The following is a 15,026-nucleotide window of genomic DNA, read 5'->3' on the forward strand; positions in this document are numbered from 1 at the left end:
TCAGATTAGTTTTTTTTTTATTTGTCGTTTTGGCCAAAACCAAAAAAAACAACAACAAAAATAAATCATACTACGTGTTGATTGGACAAACGGCTCCAACTCTCTATAAATTTAGATGATATACTAGCTCTGTTACAATAGAAATAATTTGTTAGATTTACTAAGAGGGAAAGAAAAATAAAAAATAAAAGCTCGGGGAGGTGAGTGGTGTTGTGCATAGCTTATAATCTACCTCCTGATTTAAAAAAAAAAAAAAAGAACCAAAAATATATAAATAAATGCTGTGAAAGGACAGAAAAAGGCCCCAGATTCAGATTATACTCTCAGTGGTTCATCCCCCAAAAAGACTGGTGTGATTAATAAAGACGTGGTATGTAGTGTATGACAAAAACATTTTTTAAAATGTTGATTAAAAGTTTTAAAATCTTATTTTCTTCTTGTAAAGTTTCAGTATTTCTATTTTTTCATTAAGGTTTTGCTTTAAGAGCACAGTAAAAAATATAAAGTAAATACAACAGAGAAGCAGCAAATCTTTGAATGTGAGGAGAAAAAAAAAGTCAATTCTGGACATTTTTTTGCAACTAATCTGTTAATTATCTAAAAATGATGAAGCAGAAACTTTAGCTGAAAAAAAATTAAAAAAAACGTTAAAAAGGAGGAGGATTCATTTTGGAAAATGGAGTTTGTGCTGCAGGATTAAACTGGCTGGAAGTGCCAGAATAATAGGAACAGCTCCTAAATACCAGAAGCTTTGTGGGTGGAGTGTGTTCTCCTGGTGTCTGGTGGGTTCTCTCCCTGTTCTCCTGGATGGACTCCCACCGTCCACAGACGTGAAATAAATAAATAAACGAATGCACAAAGATATTATGCACGACTGCTTCCACTGGCGTACCTAATGAACTGGCCAGTGAGCATAACGCACCTATAGATAATCAGATTTTGCATAAATTGTGACGGGGTTTTTGTGATGTTATGATTATTACAAAGAGAAAAATAAGATTTTAAGACTGTTGGTGAGAAAACGTGATTTAAAAAAAAAAAAAAAAAAAGACTGAAACCAGCCGGCTGGTTTTTTCCACCATCACCATTTTCTAGTAAGTAAACATCCTTGTATTTGCCGACAGGGCCCAGACCGGTGCAGAAGAAACCCGACGATGCCCCACCAGGGGGCGCCAAGGGTTTGCCTCCTCCAGTCGAGATGAAAACCAGAAGAGCTTGTACCACAGAGCCAGTTAGTGTTTTTACTTTTATCCGACTCCAGCGAGGAGAGAGGAGAAGTAAATGTGATTCCCACTAATGAATCCTGAAGCTCTGTGACTGAACATGCAGCGAAGCCTTGAGTTAAAACAGAGCTGAGGCAAAAAAAAAAACTAATGATAAAACAAAAGAGGAAGCAACATTTCTCTCCTCGCCATCATGAGCACGCTCCTCTCAGCTCTTCTTGGTGCTTTCGGGTCATTTAAGAGAACGTTTTCAGGCACAGAGTGGTTCGACTGCTCCACCTCCTCCCCCCCGATCAACAGGAGGGAAGAAACTCAGTGGTTTTAAACTCCTGGTCACATTCACCCGCCGTAAACTTAACGGCGTGAAACTGCACGAGATCGAAGGTTTTGTCCAGTTTTGGATTTGAGCCTGATCACATTTATCTTGACAAAACTGTGCAGAGACGCTTCGGATGAATTTCAAAATAAAAGCCAGACACAGACACAGGTAAGTACTACAAGAGGAACTTGTTGAGGCCACATAAGAGGAAAAACTTGGGTCAGTCCGTAGAAATAAAAGCCGTTCATCATCCGTGCGTCCCCTGAGACACGGTTATTAAATTAAAAGAAACACAGAGGAAACAAATCTGCTTTTTAAATCTAAAAAGATTATAAAAGAAAAAAAGATTTTGCAGACTGTAGATAGAACCAGTCAGATTATGTGGATTGTATTTTTTAAATGCTAGTTTGATTAGCGTAGACAATAAAGTAGTGATAGGAATGATGCTAACTCTTGCTAGCGTCACATGGTAGCGATGGCTCAAAATAAAGTACGGAAAATGGAGGATTTGTTCACAAGTGTAAAAAAGGGCGCTAGTTTGATTAGCATAGACAATAAAGAACTGATTAATCGGAGGGATGATGCTAGTGATCGTAGCGGAATAAAGTACAGAAAGTGGAGGAAGTGTAAAAAACTGAGGGTGTAGCTTTCTCTCCTCTCGCTAAAATCCGCTATATTCATGGGAAGTAGCCTATAGCCCAGAGATGCCATACCATTAGCCTCATCTTCTAGGAAATGAAGCTAATGCTAATAATCTGGAAAAATTGCGAACGAATAAACTTTAAATTTTACAGACTGTCGATAGAAGAACCAGTCAGATCATGTGGACTGTATTTTTCGAATGCTAGTTTGATTAGCATAGACAATAAAGAACTGACAGATTGGAGGGGCGACGCTAACACTTGCTAGCGTCACACACGACAGTACAGGAAATGGAGGATCTGTTCACAAATGTAAAAATCTAACTTTTCTTGAGGTTTAAGACAAGAAAGGAGACTTTTCCTCTTGCTAAAATCTGCTATATTCTTTCGGATGTAGCCTAGAGCCAAAAGACACCACATCATTAGCATCATCTTCTAGCATATAAAGCTAAAGCTAATGCTAATGCTAGTGGGTTTTTTTACCGGACCAACGTCAGTGGTAAAGCATGAACATCTCTGGGGACACCTGGATGATTCCGGTGCTTTGTCAGTTAAACAGGTGACCTCTTAAAAAAAACAAAAAAACAACAAAAACAAAAAGCGTTTGTCGCGCTGAGTCACAGAAACATCTCAACGGAGTGAAGAACTGCCACAAACTTCACATAAAGTGCAAACCGACGGAGGGTTTTTCCTCGCACGGCTTCAGACCAGCTGAAGCTCCTGGGAAAAACCAGTAGAGGTCAACAACGCGCCGCCTCTTCTTCTTCCTCCTCCTCATCTTCTTCTTCTTCTTCTTCTTCTTCTTCTGCTGCTGCTTTAATGGCTCTCTATCACCACAGGCTCGTAGACGCCTGCAGTCATCCTGCAAACACAGACCACAAAGATTATTCATTTTCAACGAAGAGTCACTCTTCTCATAGAAACTGATGCTCAAAGTTTCTTCATCCTTGATTAATGAGAACTTTTAAATTCCTGTAAATCTGCAGACAGTGTAATTAAAGAGGAAGAGGAGGAATCTGACCTGTTTCCCAGCCTGATGCCGCTGAGCGCTGTGGTTCCATCTCTGCTGACGAACAGGTGCAAGTTACTGTCTGAAAAGACACAAACACAGGAAGTGAGTCAGGATGGAGTCAACGTTCAGATTTTAGCCGGAGCCGAGGACACACGTGGTGGAGACACTAAAGGCTTTTTGCTAGCAGGTAGCTTGTATGTTAGCAAACATGCTAGTTATGAGTTCCTGTTCCCGTTCACTGAAACCCACAGATCCTGGTATCAAGTTCAAACATTTGTGCTTTCCTCTCTGTACGATGTCAGATTAGCTGAAGCTGTGACCGACCTTTACTTCCGAGATAAGATGTTTTATTTGTCTCATTCTACAGACGTGGACTTTCTTTAACCACAGAAAGAGTTGGTATCAGTGTGCAAACATTTCTTTAGCTAGTTCCTAACACGGTTTCCCGTGATGGTTGAGGTGTATAATCACTGTAGATGTCCGAACCACCTCCACTGGTCCAAAGAAGCAGTGGTTCTACTCTGAAAAACGTGTTGTTGTTGGAGGTAAACCCAGAATAGGCAACGTTGCCTAAAGAGACTGGATCAACATGGATCCCAGGACCAACAATTGTCCAGTTAAGGTGGTTGTGGGTTTACGTAGAGCTAGAGGTGCATCCAGGATCTGCTGACTGTCCTGACAATGGGAAACCTGCTACCTGCTCGGCCTGTTGCCATAGGAACCAAATCCCATACCAAGGGACGTACGGGTCCACATGTTTGAAGCAAAGTCCAGTTTTGTCAGTAAAGCCTTGGTTTGGCGCCAGCAGTGAAGCTGTAAAGCAATCACCTCTTTGTGTTTTATGGTTTACGGCTTCCAGCCTTTGTCCTCATTTACCTTCAGTGTTGTTAACATCCGCAAAGTTCTGGCTTTGGACGATTTTCTCCACAATGTCGTCAGCATCTATGCGAGTGTCGTTTACCCAGGTCGGGTGACTCTCCACCGAGTCCTGCTTCCTCCTGAAATACAGAGAACGGAAGAAGAAGAAAGTGAAGCTCGAGGCAGAAATGAAGCTCGACGCCTGATGGAAGTCTGGACTCTGGTGTCTGCACCTGGACAGTCTGTTGGGGGGCAGCACAGGCCGCGGGGGTCGAGGGGGTCTTTCTGGACGTCCAGCGTCCTTCTCGGCCTCTGGGGGGGTGTCGGTGGTGAAGGCCAGGCCTCCAGAGGTGCTGCTTCCTGTCGAGGTGTTCCTGCGATGAGTGAGGTCGGACAGGCTGGAGGAGCAGGAGTGCTCGGTGCTGTAGCCTGAACCAGAGCGAATATGACAGGATGGTTTTAATTTAGAAACTCGCTACAATCACCTGGTAGAAGATCAATGAGACACTCCCTTATTTTCTTAAGAACTGATGCTTAACTATGGAAAGACACGAAGATGTGATTTGGTTTTAAATTACTACTTTTACTAGATTTTGACTTACATTTTATTTCATTTGCTAGATTTTTTACTTTGCTATTTTTTTTTTACTTTTATTTTACTAGATTTTTACTTATATTTTATTTTCTATATTTTGTTTTATTTTATTTTGCTAAATTTATTAACTTAATTATTTTACTTGTGATTTGATGTGATTTGGTTTTAAATTACTACTTTTACTAGATTTTGACTTATACTTTATTTTTATTTTCTGTTTTGTTTTATTTTATTTTGCTAAATTTATTTACTTAATTATTTTTCTTTGCTAGATTTTTACTTACAATTTATTTCATTTGCTAGATTTTTTACTTATATTTTATTTTTATTTTATTTTGCTGGATTATTACTTATTTCACTTTTACTTTATTTTACTAGATTATTTTTACTTTACTTCTTTTATTTTTACTTTGCTAATTTTTTGACTTTTATTTTACTAGATTTTTACCTGCATTTTATTTCATTTTCTATGTTTTGTTTTATTTTATTTTGCTAAATTTATTTACTTAATTATTTTACTTCGCTACATTTTTTACTTTTATTTTATTTTCCTAGATTTTTACTTACATTTTATTTTTATTTTATTTTTCTGGATTTTTACTTATTTAAGTTTTACTAGATTTTAGTTTTTACCTATATTTTATTTTGCTAGATTTTTACTTAAGTTTTATTTTTATTTTGCAAAATGTTTTACTTTTATTTTATCTTGCTAGATTTTTTAACTTATATTTTATTTTAATAGACTTTTACTTTTTTTATTGTTTTATTTTTACTCATATTTTTTTATTTTCCACCAACATCTGCAGAGAGGGAAGTTTGTCTGTCTTCCAGTATAACAGCAGCAGCAGCTCAGTCCAAAACACAGGACGCAGCCAACTCAATAACGGCAACAATAAAACTTGCAGTAAACTTGGAATATATAACCCTGGATTATAAAAAAAGGACGCGAGGCTGCTGCCGGTGAGTCTCGTACCTGAGATTTTGCTGTGCTGGCTGGCGTAGCTGGAGTTACGAGAGTGACCGGACTGGAAGGAATCTGCAGGACCGGACTGGTTCTGATTCGTATCGGATTCTTCAAGGAGACCTGGAGGAAGAAAGGAAACCGGTTCATATGTACTTATTACAAAACTTCTGCACCATCTCTGGACAGAATCTAACCTTTAGGTTCCAGCTCCTGTTATTCACTTTCAGTGTAGTTTGTAGGAAAATAATAATAATAAAACACACAAATTGTACAACAATTAACACAGTGAAGACTTCGCCGTCGCTGCTGTGGTTCCATTATTAATCAAATAAAATATCTGAATACTTTTGTCTCTCATTGTCATTAATCACAAAGACAGCAGGTCTTTTTAATGGCCAGCAGGGGGAGCTGTTGGACAATCGCTTATATACACTCATTCACACTCACTTCCCAAAACATTAAATACACTAGTGAACACAAATCTAATGCAACAGTCGTGCTTTAAAGTCGTCTGCTGCTCTGATGTTTAGTTTGGAGTGAAAAAGCGTCAGTGCAACACAACACAACACAACCCAACAGTGCTACAAACCACAGCTCCACAACGGAAACACACTTAAATCTCCCGGTTGTTTTAAACTAAAACTTAGGTGCAGGACGGTTGAATTAAAATGCATTCACTAGTGTACCTAATGAAGTGGCCAGTGAGTGCACATGTATATTTATGTGTTTTTGGGATCTACGCAGAGGAGGAACTAAACGTTATTTGTCTCACTGCCTAACTGCCTTTCAGGGGTTCCTAATAAACTGGCAAGTGAGTGGACTGTTTCTGTTTCCGTCCCTTCAAAGAACCGTCCACGACGCTTTAAATTCACCCGGTTTGTTCCTTTTTCCTTCTTTCTGTGTTTTTTTCCTGCACTAATCTTTCTGCCCTGACGCGTCTCGTACCCGAGTTGATGATGGAAGGTCGAGGCTTCGGGGCTCGGCCCAGAGAAACCCCTCCCGCCAGCCCGGGCTCGGCCGTCCCCTCCCCCTTACAGTCCAGCTGCAGGGTGTGCTCCTGTCCCGGGATGGAGATGGACTTTGCGGTGCTGGGAGCCCTGCAAGAGAGTGGGGGGGAGAGTAAAAACTGCTTATCAGTCTGGACCAGATGAAATGAGCAGAAAAGGTGCAGCTCTGCTTAGCTTGGCAAGCTCAGATAGGATTTATTTTACTGGCAGAGGCAGAACTGAGTCACTCTGGCAACAAGAGGACGAAGATTTAAATGAGTAGGAAACAACAAGGTAAAGGGTTAAAATCCACAATAAATCTGATGCAACGAGTCAAATCTACGATGTGATGTGGCTTTAACATTAACAAAAGATTAACTTCTTATTATTTCAGCCTTTTGGCAAAAAGCAATAAAAAAAACAAACAAACAGCCTATTTAGTATTTAGTGCATATGTCTTTAACAGGGGGTCGACGCCCCCTAGGGATCTGTGCAGGTACTGCAGGGGGGGCTGCAAAATCTTTGGTTGATTAGACATGTTTTATATATGTATGTATGTATATGTTCCCCCTCAAACACTTTTACTGTTGCACATGTTTGAAATAAAACAAATTAATACATGAAACTCTGTATTATCTGAATATCTGCAAAATAATAATAATGTATGATAATGATTTAGGACACACTCAAAGTAACTGAACGCTGTTTAATGAACATTTCGTGAACTCATTCATGGTCTTGGTCTCTTTTAAAGCCAAGACTCTGAAGTTTCTGTCACTAAACTCAGAATCTCTCTGAGTGGTTTTGTTCTTGTGGAATCAAAGTTGTCACAAAATCAGAAGTTGTTGGGTTCATGAGTTTCTTATTGGTTGAATCCTATAATGATTAGCTGCACTTCCATTGAAATTCAATGAAATTTAGATAAAATACAGTTGCACTTTGTACGTGTTTCCATTGAAAGGTGTTTTGTGAATGAGCTGTAACTCTTGTAAAGACTTGTATCACTCGTCATGCGAGTCTGCACTTTGAAGAAGATTCAAGGTTCATCTGATTTTTTTTGTTGGTTGAATCCTATAATGACTTTAATCGTGCAGCATTTTCCCAAATACAACGCGTGTGCAGAGCTCTGATAAACCACCCAGAGGAACCACAGAGGGTTAAAGGCTCTAAAAGGGAATAAAAACATTTCTAATTTGAGTTGTACTCACGTTTTAAAGCATGGATCTCCAGACAGGAGGGTCATCCCGATGATCACCTGTGAGACGCAAAACATGACAGAGTTAGGACTCATCACATTTTAAACATTTCACACATAATAAAATCAAACAAAATAAAATAAAAATAAAAATGTAGAATGATTGTGGGAGTTTAATGGTGAGAGATAATTGATTTTGCATTATTTTACATTGATGTAAAATGTGTCATTAATGAATAAATCAAATCCTCATGGAGGTTATTATAAAAGCTCTGAAGGTTCGTGGCTGTGGAGGAAAAATTCAGCCAGAATAAAAAACAGAAAAAAACAACTGAATAAATAAATAAATATCTAAATATAATGTTATTATGTTAATATTAGTTATTAAATCATTTTCCATTTTGTTTTGCTGTAATAAAAAATTCACAAAAAGAAACAGACACTAAAAAAATAACATGGAGTCAAAACTAATCTGCAGATGATTTTGAGTTCAGTTCAATCAACTAATCGATTAATTAGCAAATGACTTTTACATTTCCCAGTCAAACCAGGAGACGCCACGAACGGAGGACGAATTCTGGTTATTTTGATTGTTCTAATGTCACATACTTCATTCATTTAATTGGTTTTCGGATCATCCACATGTGTGAGGAGGCAGTTTTGTGCTGGATTAGACCAAGAATCTGCAGCTTGTTCCAAAAATCGGTGTCGTGGCGTAAAACTGGTTCTCAACAGAGAGACTCCAGATCAAAACCCACCACTGAAACCTAAGCTAAATGAAACCTGGAGGCTCTAACAGCTACGAAAAATGACTCTTCTGAGAAAGAAATGAAAGTCCATGTGTTTGCCTTGAGTATGGAGTTGTCCTGCCGTGTGTTCTTGGTGTCGTATCCCTCCAGCAAACAGCAGCGCACGGTGGAGCCAGAACCCGCAAACTCCGCCATGTTCAGGTCCGCGAAGCCCAGCTGGAGGAGGAGGAACGAGGCAGGAGTTAATTCTAGACTGACTTAATGGAGGGTTTCACTGCTCTTTATTTCTGGCACATGTTTAGGAAAGAGAGACACCCATCATTTACCGCCCGGGCGCAATTTCACATCGTTAACATCAGTTTGAAGGAACCGCTCGTTAAAATTAACACGCTTCAAACCAGAGAGGGAGGGAAACGTGGACTTTTTAAAGACGCTTCAGTGGACGAACCGGAGGTACAGAGGGGGCGGAGTCAGAGCGACGTACACCGACCAGCCACAACATTATGACCACTGACAGGAGGAGTGAATCACATCAACCATCCATTTAAAGCTCTGCTGCTGGGAAACGTTTGGACCTGGAATCCATCCATGTGAATGTTATTTAGACATGTAGCCCCCACCCAGACCAGACCAGACCAGACCAGACCAGACCAGACCAGACCAGACCAGACCAAACCAGACCAGACCCCCGCCCGCCCGCCCACCAATAACAACCTGTTAGCAGACACCATAGGAAAACCCTGAGAAGGCCTAAACAACATGGGGAAGGTGGTCATAATGTTATGCCCGATGGGTGATTGCTGGTTTATGGCTCTGAATTCTCTTTGAAAAGAAAATAACATCTACAGAGACAATTAAAATAAGTCGGAGGAGGAGTTGGGGCTGGAGACTTTGGGGTCTGGTTACAGTTTGTTTACCAGTTCACTCTTAATGCAAGATTTCATTTAATATAGTTAAATCAAAATCACTCTCAGCTTAAATTATTCAAAGCTGAAACTGAGCAGATCTGTCACTTATCTGTGATAACTGCACACAAGACGACTTATGACTAATGACACAAGACGACTGTTAAAATTTTATTTGGTGACTCAGAAACTCCAAAACATCTCTCGAATGCACAATATCGCTTGCTGTCTTATTGCATTTTATTATGATTATTTTGTCTTTTTAAGTTCTGTCTGTTGTCTCACACTTTGTTTGATCGCCCTGTGATGTTAGTTCTTATCTTGTTGCCTTATTACGCACAGTTTGTTATATCTGTATTGAACGTGCCTTTGGCTTCCCAATACAAATATTTGAAAGGGAAAAGACGCTCCAAGTCGCTTTCAGCCGGTGGTAGGAACCAAAGTCATGGACGCAGACCTTTCAGGTTTAGCCCTTGGAACAGATTAGCTAATATTGGTTCGTTGGTCTTCTAAGTTTCCTTTTTCTTTGGTATTTTCCCTGGTGAACTCACTCCGCTAGCTCCTTCCAGTGCTTTATTACTGATTTATCAGTGTTCACACATAACTAGAAGCTTGTCAGACACATTGCTGACCTCCCAGTCAAATTTCTTGTCAGGACGTTTGTTTGCATTTTTAAAACCAGATAAAAAAAACCTCCTGCTGGTTTGTCGACACGTCTGCAGAGAGAAACAGAAACACTCGTGTTCAGAGATTCCTGACATAGTTCGCTGACGTGAAGGGTTGTTCACACACAGCTGCTTATAACTGAAATGAAAATGCAAATATCAGATTCCCTCAAAGCGAGTGTTGACGGGGATCTGTCCGGCGAGTATTGACACTATTTCAGAGGAGGCATTTTAACATGTCCCAACAGGCAAAGGGCACATTGATAAATGAAGGCTGCATTCCACTTGTGCATGCTTGTTCCTCGTCATGGCTCGCTGGGATGCAAAACAGATTAATCATTAACGTTATTCTGCCTTCGCCTGCTGTAAAAAGTCAAAATGTGTGAAATAGGTACTGAAGAATATATATGACAAATACCAAGAAAAATGCAGAGTGATTTTAAAACGTGATCAGAAAAGATGCACATTAATAATACATGCTAAAAAGAAAATGCAGTTCCTCCAACGTCCACTAGATGCTGGTTCTAGAAGTGAGTCAATTCCCCTATAGACCGACTGACAGGCAGCCTAGATGCTACATAGACGCTCCATTTCTGAATTAGCTGGGAGTTAAATTGAGATGGGTACTTTCAAAATGGCGGCTACCACAGACACCACACTGAGCTTCAAAACCACTCCTCAGGATTCGTCCATCTTTAAATACAGTAGTATCAAGCTCTAACATGTTTCAAACCCCCTAAACTCAAACTTCTCTTCCTACCAGACATCTTGTTGGACATCTCTTTTCGAAACACTACTGGTCATTATTTAATTATTCAGGATTTAAGGAGTTGGGCACTTCCAAAATGGCGACTACCACAGACACAACACTGAGCTTCGAAACCACTCCTCAGCATTCGTCTATCTTTAAAAACAGCAACGCCGTAACAACTTGTAACGTGATTCAAACCCCTAAACACAATCTTCTATTTCTACTTGACATCTTTTGGACATTTCTATCTGCAACACGACTGGCAATTTTTTAATTATTCAGGAGTTACCTCCAGTCCGGCACTTCCAATATGGCAACAGGCACAGACGCAACACTGAGCATCAAAAACGTAAGTGTGATCCCATCGGGGAGGTTTTATTTATTTATTTATGCCATCATCGTTTCAAAATGACTAGATATCAGAGCAAAGGCTTCTTGTAACGGTTAAACAGGCCCCATGATTTATCATTTTCATCTCCACGACTGCTCTTATATGGTATTTTTAACCTCAGACCACCTGACAGTCAAGAAATTCACTCTGTGTCTTAAATATAAACTCACGAGTTTGAAAGGCATCATTATTCTTGTGGTTCTGGCCAAGTTGTGACCGTCTGAGAATGTGCGACCCATTTGGAAATCTGTTTAGAGTAGTAGGTCAGGAATTTCTCAAACTCTGTTCAAGACGCTGTCTGCACGACCTTTATCTTCAAAATCAAACCAGGAGGAAACTACCTTTGTCCTATTTGTGTTGTTTTAAACTAACAACTGCAGATCTCCTGAGAAAACGGTTTCCATTCTTCTTTCTCCAGGTTTCCCTTCGAGAAAGAATAATAATTATTTATTTATTTTAAAACAGAGCTTCTGTTTTCATAGGTGTGTATTTAAGGAAGCCAACTTCTAAGGAGGGAAGCGAGGTATATTTAACCCAAGGAAATCTAAAAGGAGAACGGAGCAGAAAACAGAGGAAACGGTTCCTGTCCAGCAGCAACGAAGCGACAGGACTTAACGACGGGTTACGACCTCCAGTTTCATTCACGAGACGTGACTCATGAGTCCGGAGGTGTTCCCGTTACCGCTAGGAGAGGTGCCATCAGGATGTTGTGCAGATTCCAGGCAGACGCGAACGCTGCAGACGGGTTTCTGATTTATTCCTGTGCCCGGCTGACGGTAAACCGATGCGAGAAATGCTAATATTTACATGATGCAGCGTTGAGGTTTACAGAGGCCGACGGGAGCTCGGAGAGGCGAGGCTCTTACCTTCGTGAATGCTTTTCCTCCTTTGAGTTCCTGCAGGGAAAACAGGACGACAGTCATTAACCCTGTGATCCAACATTTATATTACAAGGCTCCTCCAATTACAGGGCTGCAGCGAGACAGATGAAATTACAGGACGAGACCACACTCGTGGCTCCGATGCAGCACAGCCAACATTCACATGGGAAAAATGTGAAATATCCTCGACATATGATCTTGAATCCAAAGCTTCTCTTTGGGTTAATTTGGTTTGGATGTTGATGTTGATGTAAATACCAATAACTGAATCAAACTGAGCCTTCCACGTCCAGGCACGTAAGGATTTTAGGTGTTTTTAAAGGAAAAATACCAAATATTTAAGGGTTCCCAGTTCTTAAATGTTAAGAATCTGATGCCTTTCTTTGCATTTCATGACACTAAATTTAATAATTTGTGGTTTTAGAGTGTTGGAGGAACAAAATAAGACATTTGTAGAAGCTACATTGGGCTTTGACGTGACTTATTCTGTGTTTTCTGTCATTTTAACGTCAAACTCTAAATTCTTGGTTATAATAAGCCGATTAACTGAAGATATTTTGGCCCTATTGTATATTTATCTTTAAGAAAATTTAACTTTCAATCAATCACAGCTCACATAAATCCTTAATGAGAGGATGATGGAAGGCTGGAAGAGTTTTACAAAACATAACAAATCTGGAGTTTAAATGAACTAAACTTGTGGTCTGGCTGCAACAATCTTCCCCTACATGGATCTTTACATTTGAAAAGGGGAATTAATATTGTTCTCAGGGCACGACTTCCCTTCGCAAACACACTGTGGTGAAACACCTGTGAATTAAAGGCCAATATTGATTCGTCTTCACAGGAGTCTGTTTGCCTTTAATCTCATCTGTTTCAGTTTCTGTCCTAAAGGGGGGAGGAGGACGGGGACAGTCCAGTCGTACCTTCCTGACGGACACCCTGCAGACAGACTGGTCCAGGACTCCAGTGTGAGGGTTGGCGCTCATTTTGCACACAAAGGTGAACCTCTTCCTCCAGCGGACACAGTTCTCCTGAACCTCCTGCCTGCAACAAACAAAACAGAAACCGCACATTAACGTCTGATCAAACCTTCTCACGCTTCCAGGTTCATCAGGTTATAAAGACTCGATTTCTAGGTGAACCACGAAGAAATGACCACGTCTGTGACGGTTCTCAGGTCAGAGTTTTATCCAAAAAAGCATTTAAGACGTTTCATTTGAGAATCTTCTTCAGTTCTGAGCAGAGGTTTAAAAAGGAACATATGTGGGTGGATCAGATGTTTAAAACCGTTTCTACTGGCTGAGAGAAGAGTTTCTGCAGTGGATTTACTTAATGAACTGTTTTATTATCATGATATAATATAAATATTGTAGAATAATTCCACACTAGTAGTAAAACAGGTTTGCATGACCCCAGAAATTGAAGCTGTTCACAAAGAACAGTCACTCATGATTGTAATGAAGGGAGGAATCAGAATGAGAGACAATGAGCTTGGAGTTAGAGTTTAGTTTCCTTTTCTGAGCAGGACGAGGGTGAAGTCTGAAGATAATTTATTAGTATATTACTCTAATAAAGGACAACGACAGCATTTATGGCAGGCTTGATGACCACGCAGCCATTTCACCTGGCAACGAGAAGTATTTTCTGATTGGCTGATTCAAGACGCCCCTTTTTTCTTATGAATCGTGCTCTCGCTCCACATTATCAATCAGAGGCTCCAAAGTGTCTCAAGCTGTGAATGGGCCTGAAAACATGTTCTCAGAAAACTTTTTAAGTGTGTTGTTTTTCCTCTTTATCCAAATAAACAATGACGCAATTGAATTTTTTTCCCATGAAGTTGCAAAACTGTCCACTCACATGATTAATTACAAATTTCTCCTGGAATAAAACAAACATCCAGAGACTGTAACAATTATATTAATTCTTAGATCGGGACCAATCGGTGGAAGTTTATAGAGTGATGCACAGGCGTGCATTGCGTTGGTTAACATGCACTCACAACAATAAAACCCACACATATACCAAAAAAACAGCTGTGACCACTATGCATGAAAGGGTTAAGACATTAAAACTGTATCAGATGACATGTTTGTTCCCTGATCATAGGTGTGTACAAGCATCGTGATGATGAACCCACTCCTGTCATTTCCAGATAAAAAAGAATCCATCTCTCCATTCCTGAAAACTTGTTTTTCCTCTGGCTTCCTTGGGATAACCCTCCTTCCTGTCACCAGCGCCAGTTTGACCCACGTTTGTGAGGCCAGACCTTCCTGGCAAACACGCATTCCCACTCACCAAGACTCTGCCTCGGATTAAAACACACTTCCCTTCCCAAACTTTACTTCAGCTCGGACCAGAACATCACCGGAGCTCAAAACAACACATTTCTCTGCAGTTACGTCACCGTCGTCTCACAGCCTCATGATCAGCTGGTCCACCGAGGCCCAGGCTCATCAGGGCCGAGAAAACAAGCCGTGAGCAAGTTTTTTCCAAAAAAGCTGACTCCCATGGCTTCTGACACCGATCAGAGCTCCTCGTTTCAAGAACTTGGCAGGTTCTCCAGAGGCCTGACCCTCACAGCCTCCGATGGAAAGACTTAACCAAGCATGGAGCCGACGAGGAAACCCTTTCCAAGGAAACAATGGTCAACAGGCTTCTGTGGAAAGACTCTGCTGTGTCAGACGGTCCAGTGTCCATGCGTCCTGATTAACAACCGGGTCAGACAACAAACACAGATACGAGCAGCGATCAATCGGCAAATTCCTGAGACGTTACAGCTGCAGCGACAGGAGGAGGACGTTTAAGATTTCTGTCCTAATGTAGAACTCATGACACCGTGTCACCAAAACAAGATTCCCACTGAAATGTGATTTTCTGCAGCCAGTGAC

General features: G+C 40.5%; 1 protein-coding gene across 2 annotated transcripts in view; it reads right to left on the reverse strand.

The window, feature by feature from the left end:
* Nucleotides 1-15,026, reverse strand: part of fam102aa (family with sequence similarity 102 member Aa) — a 28,126-nt gene continuing 13,100 nt past the window's right edge. Inside the window, exons 3-12 of one of the 2 annotated variants that reach the window (XM_047592111.1) lie at nt 13,062-13,182; nt 12,121-12,150; nt 8,642-8,758; nt 7,807-7,853; nt 6,558-6,709; nt 5,622-5,732; nt 4,287-4,482; nt 4,072-4,193; nt 3,205-3,274; nt 1-3,045 (exon numbers count right to left, since the gene is read on the reverse strand). In XM_047592111.1, coding sequence (XP_047448067.1) covers nt 3,000-3,045; nt 3,205-3,274; nt 4,072-4,193; nt 4,287-4,482; nt 5,622-5,732; nt 6,558-6,709; nt 7,807-7,853; nt 8,642-8,758; nt 12,121-12,150; nt 13,062-13,182 — 1,012 coding nt within the window. In that variant the 3' untranslated portion in view covers nt 1-2,999. Of the gene's footprint in view, nt 3,046-3,204; nt 3,275-4,071; nt 4,483-5,621; nt 5,733-6,557; nt 6,710-7,806; nt 7,854-8,641; nt 8,759-12,120; nt 12,151-13,061; nt 13,183-15,026 lie in introns of both variants that reach the window. The other variant, XM_047592110.1, reaches the window with a different exon arrangement.

Source organism: Mugil cephalus, chromosome 8 (genome assembly GCF_022458985.1).
Source record: "Mugil cephalus isolate CIBA_MC_2020 chromosome 8, CIBA_Mcephalus_1.1, whole genome shotgun sequence".
Taxonomy (NCBI): Eukaryota; Metazoa; Chordata; class Actinopteri; order Mugiliformes; family Mugilidae; genus Mugil; species Mugil cephalus.